Source organism: Sturnira hondurensis, unplaced genomic scaffold, assembly GCF_014824575.4.
Source record: "Sturnira hondurensis isolate 20B ecotype Veracruz unplaced genomic scaffold, ASM1482457v3 Scaffold0013063, whole genome shotgun sequence".
Taxonomy (NCBI): domain Eukaryota; kingdom Metazoa; phylum Chordata; class Mammalia; order Chiroptera; family Phyllostomidae; genus Sturnira; species Sturnira hondurensis.
In genome coordinates, this window is record NW_028085694.1 from 2,192,275 (window position 1) to 2,203,729 (window position 11,455).

At 37.8% G+C, this 11,455-nt stretch overlaps 1 protein-coding gene across 3 annotated transcripts in view; it reads right to left on the reverse strand.

The window, feature by feature from the left end:
- The window catches only part of SH3GLB1 (SH3 domain containing GRB2 like, endophilin B1), a 35,532-nt gene extending 24,325 nt beyond the window's left edge, over positions 1–11,207 (reverse strand). The window contains exons 1-2 of one of the 3 annotated variants that reach the window (XM_037060924.1): positions 10,802–11,207; positions 1,210–1,351 (exon numbers count right to left, since the gene is read on the reverse strand). In XM_037060924.1, coding sequence (XP_036916819.1) covers positions 1,210–1,351; positions 10,802–10,873 — 214 coding nt within the window. In that variant the 5' untranslated portion in view covers positions 10,874–11,207. The remainder of the gene's footprint in view (positions 1–1,209; positions 1,352–10,801) is intronic. The other 2 variants (XM_037060925.1, XM_037060926.1) reach the window with 2 other exon arrangements.
- Positions 11,208–11,455: the final 248 nt, after the last annotated feature.

Consider the following 11,455-nt stretch of genomic DNA (forward strand, 5'->3'; position numbering starts at 1 on the left):
TGAATTTACTTGCCAATCTGGAAAAGATATTTTAGAACAGACTACATATGTGAGGAACTCTGGATAGAGCAAAGAATAAGAGGAAAACTATTATTATTTTTTTAGATGCTATGGTATATGATTTAAGTAGCCTTAAATGAGGAACAAATACCACATGGTATCCAAAGACTAGGCCTCACTCAAAGTGTAAAAGGTTTAGTTTAAGAAGTCACTGCAATTTAAATAAAACGGCACAGAATTAATTACAGTTTGTGTAGTGCTTGAGTTTTATGTAATAGAACAAAACTATAATTTTAAGTTAGTATCTAAAAGTAAGTTTATGGCACTTACACCAAGGGCACAATAACACTGAGGAAAAGTGGAAGGAAAGCACGCATTGTTTACTTTGTCCTTCAGTTGTGGTATGTGAAGCCCACAGTGAAAACACTGGGTGTAGAGTCACCTGGTTCTAGTTCAAGTTCCTCTTTAATCAGCTAAACTACATTGGACAAAATGCTAACTTGTGAGTTTCAATTAATAAGCAATTGTTGTGCACCTTATTTGCAATGTTATTTAGTTGGGTGTTCTGGAAAACCTTAGAGTTGTCAGAAAATCAATTGGAAAAATTACGTAAAAACATAAAACTGAGCCCTGGTGTGGCTCAGTGGGTTGAGTGCTGGCCTGCAAACCAAAGGGTTGCTGGTTTGATTCCCAGTCAGGGCACATGCCTGGGTTTAGGCCAGGTTCCCAGTAGAGGTCTCGCTAGAGGCAACCACACAGTGATGTTTCTCTCCCTCTTTCTCTCTCCTTTTCCCCTCTCTCTAAAAATAAATAGAATCTTAAAAAAACATAACTGGTAACTATTTAACTTTCTATAATCTTCCCATTAATTATTTAGGGATAATTCTCCCTTAGATGAAAAAGATTAATTTATTTTCATAGCCTTTTATAAGTCTTAAAATTCAAAGTCACTGCCTAAAATTGAGTTTGCAGAAGATTCTATAAAGTCCTGAAAAATGGTATTTGTCAATTTACTTGCGGATACACAAAGGGTTTATCACCCTCTTCTTCACCAAGGCATACAAAAAATAACCATAAACCTCAAAGCCACAAACCAAAAAAGTCTGTTTTCTAACAGCAATGAAAACTTTTTTTCAACATAAAAAAACCTAACAGTATCTCTTAATAGGATTAGTCAATAAGGTAGAAAAAAGATAAAATGTTTCTTACTTGGATTTGGCTGCAATAACACTTCAGTTTGTTTCAGTATTTTTTCTGTCCATATTTTGGTACATTCAGCTTTGCTAAGGAGGTTCTCTAAGTGAGCATCCAATTCTGTCTTCTCTGCCTGGCCAAGCTTTTCTTCTGTGAACTGTTATTGATTATTAAAAAAAATATTAACCTCAAAGACATTTTAGAAACATGTATCAATAATTAAAAAGAAACTCAAATCCAAATAATCCCAACCATATAAACAACTGTTTGTAAACCACTGCATATGAATGCTACTTTTTTTGCCCCCCACAGTAATTTTACCCTTTTCTCTATCTCTACCTTTTGTAGCACTTATTATGATCCTATCTTATAGGGAACACATATCCTTAGTTCTGTGAAAATATATGGTATGAATTCTATTGAAAATCTAGCACACTGTCGGGTACATAAAGTATACAAATATTTCTGACTTATAAAGTTAGGATAGCAGAGTGGTAAGGAGTCAGAGCTTTGAGTCAGTTAGATATGAATTCATCTCCTGGGTGCAGTGCTGTGACCTGAGCAAGCTTTTGAATATTTTTTCCTTAGGTATCCTCTATCATTAAAGAGGGACAATATATGTAATACCTCATAGTGCTTTGAGAATGAATTAAAAGTATGTATGTAAATCACTTTGTTCAACACCTGGTAATTATGATGTTGAATTTAAAAAGGGCTATTTATGTTTAATGTGGCTTTGTATTACTGACACTTTAATCACACCTGGTCAGATAGGCTTTTTATGGGATGTTCTGGGAAACTATCATTTAAGTTGTTTCTCAGGATATAGTCCAGCAATTGATTTACAGACTTTTAGAATATATCCTTACCATACTATAGAGACAACTTTTGAAGATCATAAAATGTAGTTAAAAGTACTCAATGTATATTATCTTGTGCTACTTTTTGAGGAAAGGCAGCAGTGCCCACAACGTAACAAAAGAAGTAAAAAGATTTCCATGTAGATTTTTACAGAGACTTCTGGATACTTTTAATACTAGAAGTGATGGCTCAGCCTGCTTATTACGTGTAATTTTTTTTCCTAGAATATGTGGATTTCCCCCTACATAATATAGGTGGACTATGACTAGCACTAATTCTATGCTCATTAATCATGACTCACTTCTGACTAACAAAACATAGCATCCACCTTGTTTTTCGTCCCCTTCTCATTTCTTAAGGTATCTTCTGCTCCTCCACTTTTCTGAGTTTTATGTTACTCCCAGCATCCTTGTTTTTGGTCTAAGACTTTCAACTGATTATCACAGCACTTTTAGCTGAAAGGTCCCCTGGAATGCTACTTTTAAATTTCTGCTTACAACCCCTACCAAAGGTCTTGTTCAGGGGCTAGAAATAACAGCTTTACTAGTTCTTGTAGTCTTAGGTCTTTTTGAAGCTGATCTGTAGCCAAGCCCTGATCCAATGGGTGGGACTGAGAAAAGCAGTTCCAAAGTTATTTGCTAAGCCCATAAATTTGCAGTGTACTGTAACTGAGGATAGGAGAGGAACTGGGAGAAAGATCAAACCCCAATCCCAAGGACATGTGGATAAACTATTCGATCTCATTCTTAAAAAAAATAACTCTAACCTTCTCTATAGATCCCTGAGATTCTAAGCAATACATTGCTTACAGGGGTATAAATTATAATTTTCCATGTTCAAAGTCTACCTTCAATGGTTAAATAGATTATCTCCCTGAAAAAGCAATCAATAGGCAGAAAAAAAAGGCAATACACACAGGATGTTGTCTATAAAGGATGATCTTACCAGTACAGCAAAATTCTTCACTTAGTACCTTAATGAGCAAGTGTATGTATTTGTTCACTGTGTACATTTCTTTAACAAATAATATATTCATTAAGCACCCACATATGTACTAGGACCTATTCTAAGCACATAGGTTTTCAGCAGCCCAGAAAAAACAGACAAGGCTTCTGCTCTTAGGAAGCTTACATTTTAATGGGGAAGACAGAAAACAAACAGGTAAATAAATACTTTGATAATAAGGATACAAAGGTAAAAAGAAGGTAGAAAGAGGAGCAACATAGGTGTTTCTTGAGTGAGTTACTGAATTATTAACTGCTTGAATTCATGAATTCAAGTGTAGTTCAGGAAGGAAGAATTCATTCTGCAGAGAAAGGGACGAGTAAGCAAATCAGAAGGCCTCAAAGGCAGAGGGATATGCAAACTGGGCCTGGAAGAGGGTGCCACAGTTGGAGCATTACCAGATGTAAGTGGTAAGAAAAACAGCCTCTCTGAGTAGGTGACAACTAACCTGAGATGGAATGATAAGATATGAGCTCTGGACGGATCCGAGGGAAGAGTACTCTCTGGTGATTTGTCTTCCAGTTGCATTTCTAGAGCATCACTAGCACCACCATTATACACACAAAATATTTTCTTGGTAGAAGTTCTTCATTTATATTACATAACCAAGAACAGACTAATACAACAATCAGCAGATTCATAATTAAAAAATCATCCCTGGCTGGTGTAGCTCAGTGGATTGAGCACAGGCTTGTGAACCACACGATCGCAGTTGGATTCCCAGTCAGGGCACATGCCTGGGCTGCAGGCCAATTCCCAGCAGGGGACTCACGAGAAGGAACCATACATTAATATTTCTCTCGTTCTCTCCTTCTCTCCCCCTCTAAAGATAAATAAATTAAAAATCTAAAAAAAAATCAGTATTTATGAGGTCGGTCTTTGTGCAAGGCACTCTGCTAATCTTCTGCTAAGAGCTAGAAGATATGGTCTCTGTTATAGAAGAGCTAAATGGAAAAGACTATCCAAACAGTATAAAACTGCAGACTCATTTTTTCAGTTCATAAAATCATGTTAAAACTTTAATAGATGTTTCTAGAAACACACTGCAATTAAACAAGTGGGCTAGAAATTACTAAAAAATGTTTATTAATAATGATGTAGGAAATAGTCATTAAGTGTATCTGATATAGGCTAGGTTTCAGAGCAAGTTTCTAAGCTTCTTCCCAATAATATTCCAGAGAACCAACAATTAGAAAATTGATTATGTGGAAAGCAAAACATTTTTAAAAATTTAACCTCACCTGAGGACATTTTTTTCCTTGCCTTTTTACAAAGAGACAAAAGGGGAGAGAGAGAGAGAGAGAGAGACTGATCTGCAGAGAAATACTGACTAGTTGTCTTCTTGTATGCTCCCTGACCAGGGCCCAGGGATGGAACCTGCTACCTGGGTATGTCCCTGACGGGGAACTGAACCCTCAACCTCTCAGTCTAGGGGATGACACTTCAACCAACTGGGCCATATTGGCTAGGGCTGGAAAGCCCTTTGTTTTATTGAAACAAAACCTTTCAATCTCCAGGTAAAAGATCTGTTTGCTTAATTATTTAATATTTCTTTGTGATTGTCATGACACTACCTTACAGGTTTGTCTCATTAAATACACATTTTTTTTTAGTGTGAAAGTGTAATAGCGCAAAAATGAGTATTTGCAACCAGTCATTTGAGCAAGAAACAAAGAAAATATGTGAACTGATTTACAAAGTAAGATTTTATAAACACAGTGAGTAGGGTTTTTACTATTTTAATTCACAAGGGAGAAAAACAAAAACAATGTAAGAAATGCTTAAGTGACGAGTGAAACAGAACTTGATTACAAAAACTGTCTGCAAAATAGCAGTTCTGTAGAGAAGTCCACATGAGCAGTGTATTTAACTCCCAGTAATAAATTCTATCTGATGCTATTTTGCATTTTTTAACAAACTACATGTTTCATATTTCAGTACATTATATATGGTCATTTTATCCTCTAATTTGTTTTAAAGTTCTTTTTCTCAGTAAGATCATTTACAAGGCCTTTTTTATACATCTGTATTCTTACCAGTGTCAGAGCTTATTATGTTATTAGAATATGCCATATACTAAGCTGTACATTTTATATCAAACACTCAAAAAATAACTATTTAGGTAAGAATCATAATTTCAGTGATAAAGAAGCTGAGGATCAAAACTGTTTAACATTTTGCCCAAGCCGTCAGTGCTGAGATTTGATCTCACATCTGTTTGAATCACAGTCTTATATGATACTAACTGTATAGTAAATACTTGCTGTCAAAAAATTATTAATTTCTATCACCATTATCCAAACATATTGTTTCCTTGCCCCTGTGTAGGAAGCAGTTTACTTCTGCTTCCTACATGATTATCAATAATCATCAAATTATGGGTAACTTTAATCCTATGTAGGATAAACAAGGAACAAAGGGTGGAGGGAGACATGAGCCCATTGTTAATATTATATATTTAAAATGAAATTATAAATTTTTATTACTTAAATGTGTTTTACAAAAGGCTTACTAATTCCCATGATTTTATCATTGTGGGACTTAAGAATTTTTCCCATTGTTAATCAGAAGTTAGGACATATTAAGGTAACAAAATAGTACAATATTTAATAGATACATCTTTCTCTAAAACATTTCTCAGAATTCATCTACTGTATAAAATGGTGAGCTATATCGAATATATTAAAAAGGTTTAAATTATTCACATAATATTTATGGAGAATATAGTATATATGTTCTTCTACTGTACATGAGAGGTATAATCAACATATGACATGGTTCTAAAGACAAACGTAAAATTACATTAATGGCACCCTTTTTGGAGGACAACAAAATCTATGTCTTCCTTAAAAAAAAACCCTATTTTCCTTTTTGGATAAAATCCAAACATTTTGAATTTTAACCTTAAAAATTTTAGTTTCCAACATCTTTTAGTCCAAAATCATAACTGACTTTGTAGTCTTTTGATGATAGTAGTTGTTAATTAGAAACTACAGTTGATTTTAAGCATGCATTTTAATGAATGTATACTGTACCATTTAGTTAGAAACTTTTTTGTAATATTTCATTAATACAATAAAATGACATGAGAACAGAAAGTTTAATCCTTTAGCTATACATAATGAGTAAATGTATGGACTCCAAATGTGGCATTTATTATTTATCAGAACTTGAAAGACATGATGAAGTTATTTGCAGTTTAAATTCTATAAAGAAAATGGAATTTCAGAAGGGCTCGAGAGAAAGTATTTGGGCAAGTTGAAATTCCATCCAAATAGCACCTGATAGGAGCTAGTTAAGGGCAGCATGATATTCATCTTTACATCTACAGCTCAGATGTACAATTAATACTTGCTAAATTAAGTGGGAGATCAAAGCTTTGACTAAATTTTATAGACTCCCCCCACCTCAGAAAATAGCTGGCAGTCATTAAGTTCATAGTATAACTTCAGTAGTCAGTCCAAGGGAAACGTGAGAAAATAAAATCAAACCTCCTCTCTAAGTAATTTAGTTTGAGAGGTTTTTTTGAAAGTATACACTCTTATTTTAAAGATGGTGAGCAAGTTTTGCTTCAATATCAATTCTGAAGCATTAAAATGTGCCCACTTGAAATACTAAACCAAGAAAGAGAAGAGTAATTCACAAAATGGGTATTTACTATAAAGAGTAAAGTACTTAATTATGACAAATTGGGACTAAATTATTAAGTCTTTGAGGGCAGCAACTAGGTCTCATTTATCTTTGAATGTGTCAGTGCCAAGCACCTGAGGATGTACTCAATAAATACAAGTTGAATTAAACAGCTGAATATTTTACACTGGCATTAATCAACTTCAAGGTTAGCAGATATAACTTATGGTTACTACCTGGCGAAAATGATATAAAAATTAAAAAGAACCACATTGGATGTTTTAAGAAGGGAATAAGAAAGAAGCATAGTTGATTCTTTAAACATACAATCTCATCAAAGATGTGAAAGCCATAGAGTGACAGAATTTCAGATCTCCAAGGAACCTCACGTAACAGTTCATTAGGAGAAAAATGCCACATATGGAACTGATAAATGACCCAGGATTTCATACCAAGTGCATGTGGTCTGAGGTGAACTTGAAGTTGTATTTTAAGAGCAAGAAAGACAACACAGAAAGGCAGTAGAGGGCATTCAAGATGAGATTACCTTATGAACAAAAGACTCGAGTTAGAAAAGTACAAGATATTTTTGTTAATTAAGTAATAGCCGGATAGGATTATATATGAGTGAGAGAAAAACAAGGCTAGAAGGAAGTATTTAATGCTCAACTAAGAACTGAAAAGACAGATTCCATGAACTAATAAGTGGCTTTTAAGACACTAATAAAGTAATCTAACTGATCAAAGATAAATGATCTGATGCTCTTGTATTCATTCTACTGTTTTGAGAAAGTTAAGAACAAAACCACCCAAATGTACTGTTAAGGAATGAATATGCCTATTCATTTATACATTTTACCATAACATACTTTTTTAAAGTACCAAGCCACATAAATTTTACAGGGATTTGAATAGACTGATGAAACCCATTTACATGCTTTAATAGTTCGATTTTACTTTTTAAAAAACACATTCAAGTTTTAAAGTAAAATAAATTTCAAAAAGTATGGCAGCTGGTCAACCAGAAATAGCTGATTCCTTAAGGTATAAATGTGAATGCGGAATTCCATTCCTACTGTTCCTATTACTTGTAATGGGTAACTGGCATAGACACCTTTTACTCTATTCTTAGCATGAAACTTGGCACTTTAGCGCCATACTGATGTCAACTCAATTTAGAGCAGGAATTCAGTTACTGACTAAATACTGAAAAGAAAAAGCAGTGTTTTGTTGAAAATTACTACACAGTATTACAAATTTCACATGTTACAAATTTGGGACCATCTTTTTTTCTTATATATTTTATTTTTTAAAAAGTACTGTAGAAAATGTCAAACATACACAAAAGCATAATAGTATACTGAAACCTCATGAACCCATAACCCAGCTTCAAACTACCAACATTCTGTCAACACTGTTTTAACTACCTCCCTTTTTTCTTCTGAAGTATTTTAAGGCAATTTTCAGACATGATATAGTTTACACATATATACTTCAGAAGGCATCTCTAACAGATACAAACTTAAACACACATTAAATTAGCCTGCTCCTCCTGAAATAAATGGCTCAAGTCAAAACACTGGAGTCATCCTTGACTAGTTTTTCTCTCATAGCTCAAAGCCAACCTAACAAGCAATACTGGATCCATTCTGCACTTTGCCTGCTATTGCTCTCATTAAGTCATATCACCTTGACCTTTTGCCTGTCCTATGTCCACAGCTCCTTAACTGGTCTCCCTAGTACCTTATGCAACTTGCAACCTCAGTTTTTGCACTTGCTCCCTACGACTAAAATGCTTTTCCTTAAAAAAAAAAAAAAAGTACAAACCCCGCCCCTGGAAACTGTCACTTCCTTGAGCCCCTTTGAATTCGATCCTATTAGAAAGGCTTGCTCCGCCCATCACTCCTATACAACATGTCAACAACCACTGCTTTTGCCATTAACCTACCCATGTTGGCCCTTTTCTCCATCACTGATGTATTTACTAGTCTGTCCTCTTCTACTAGACTGTGAGCTCCAGGAGATGTTTTCTGGATTTTATTCATTGCTGTATCACCAGTGTTCAAAATAAGTAACAGGCAGTCATGGAGTAGACATTTTTAAGTATTTAAGACAGAAAATTGTTTGATAGCTAACAGATCAGAATTTTAAAACTCATAAAGAATTTGAAATACTCAGGATTAAAATTCATTTGGAAAATAGCACATCTTTTGAAAGTTTTGACAAAATTTTTAAATTCAGTCTATTGACAATTTAAATCAAATTCTAGTATGTGTCCTATTTAAACAGTGTGGATTATGTACCTAAAAATATATCTAACTATATTTAAATGACTGGCATTATGTAGTGTCAAGACTGCATTTAGCATCTAGAATCACAGGGAATCAGCACTGAAACCATAACCAAAGTCTCTGTCTCTTTTCAGTCAACATTAAGTCTCACAAATCAAAATTCATTTCACATTCTCACTTACTCATTCTTCTTGCACCTTGTCTTTGAATTATTAGAAGTCGGCTAATTTAAATTTAAAATAATTTTAACTATAAGGTTCAATGACTTTATAATATACCTTATATTTCAGTGGAGGAGGGGGAGAAGAGGGTTAAGGCAGCTTATTATTCATCATGTAGATTTTGGAACTTGGAAATAAAGACCTAGAAGGAATTTCCCATCTCTTACGCATTACTTATGGGTTACTGAAATGCTCAGGTTGTATTAGATGTTCTTTAAGCCCCTCTCTAGACTGTAATTACTATTCTTTTATTCTATATATCCTAAACCTGCAATGCTTATCCAAGAAGAGAGAAGCAGCTTGTAATAAGTAGCAGGTCAGACAGCACTTGCTGTTTACTAGCTATGCAAGTTAAGCAAGTTACTCACCTCTCTGAAGCTGCTTCCTCATATATAAAGGAGGTTAATAACATCTATCTGGCAACATTACAGAAAGGACTAGGGACAATCTGTCAAATTTCTAGCAAAATGTTTTGACACAGTTTTTCACAATATAGCTAGCTATTACCTTGCTCTAGTGACAGTACTCTTTTGCCAAGAATACTGTAATGTAAGACAGACTATGCCAATAAAATTGGAGTAAAGCAGTAAAGCAATACAACTGCTTTACATTTCAGTATCAATTTCATATGCATATTAGAAAAAGTTTTGTTTTCTCTTTGCAAAAGAATCATGTTGTTGTTACTGTGCCTATGTCATTAACTTAAACACCAGATTGTTTATAACCCATGTTGTGGTGAAATTTACATCTGTTCATAGATTTAACCGAGTTGGCAATATTGTGGGTGATGACTGTAGAAAACCGTCCAAGTCCCTAGTTCTGACACTTCCTTGATTGCGGAGTACCACAAGATAGTTAACTTTTTTTCCCTTACAAGTGTATCTGAAACATCCCACTGTGACTATAGGCACTACACGAATCTCTCCCTTCTCTCTCCTTGCCCTACAGCCGGTACTTCCCATTTTGAGAATGTGTGGGAACCCCCGACCTCCAGGTTGCCAGTGGCCTTAGCAAACTCTGAATGCCAACTGGCGATCTCCATTTCTCCTGCGGACGGCCAAGCCCAAGGACCGTCCTTTCCGGGAGAGAGAGAGGCTGGAAGGCACTGTGCAAGCAGCTCTTTGGGTTGAGGGGCAGGAAAAGAAAACTTCCTTCGAAGACTCGGTGGGGAGGGTGAGAGGAAAGGGTGGGGGTGGTGCCAGAATAGAGTGTCGCTCAGTTACCCGGCGGGACTCTCAAGGCCTCCGCCCGCCCCCGGAGGGAGGTCACCCGAGCACCCGCGTCGTGGGGTCAGAAAGGCGGGCGGTGCTGTGTGCTTCGGCTCCAAGCCGAAATCAAGGTGTCCTCCAGGGTCGGGAGGGAGCTCCGAGCCCGTCCCCTCCCCGCCACACTTCCTGGGTGACAGTGGTTGGGTAGAAGGAGTACAGAAAACGGCCGCCGGGCCCAGGGGCCCCAGGCCGCGCCCATCACCCGGGCCTTCAGCCCCAGCAGGCCTTCCCTGCCGTCGGCGAGGCCGGGAGTGGAGGGCGCTGCCACCTCGGGCCGCGCGCTCCTGCATTCCCTCCTTGGGCACCGTCACCCCGTCCTCCACCGCAGTACCTGCACGGCACGACTGAGGAAAGTGCCCGCGTCGGCCGCCAACTTCTTCACGTTGAAGTCCATAATGTTCATCCTGGGCGGCAGCCGGGCGGAGCTGCCGGCTGACCTAGCGGGGAGGCGGAGGCGCCAGGGCCGGGCTGAAGCGCCGGGCGGGACTGGCGGGGGCAGACGTGGTAGGTGGAGGGAGGCGGCGCCAGCCCCGCTGCCGCAGCTGTTGTTTCCGTCAAAGGGGAAAGAGAGGGTGGGGCGAAGGAAGAGAACCAGCGCCTCTCGGCGGGCCACGCGACCGATCGGCCACCGTCGAAACGCAGGCCTATCCCGGCCGCAGTGCGACCGCTAACGTTGGCGTTGGCCGCCGAGGGCGAGCAGGAAACAAGGATTAGCGTTCCGGCCTTCTAGCTCAGGGTCCTGCACTGACGGAGCGAGCGCCGTCGCGGGGCGGAGCCTATAAGGAGGTTATCGTGGGAACAGCGACCCCTTCAGGATCGCCGGGGCACAGCCGCGGGGCGCGCTGGGTCCTTGGTCCACTCCGCCCGAGGGAAGTTCGCGTTTGCTGCGAGGGTTGCGCCGCGACCCTGCGCATTTGTACTTAAGTCCCTGAGAATTAAGAGCAAAGATAACTCAAACCCACCTTTTTGTTTGGATTTAAAAAAT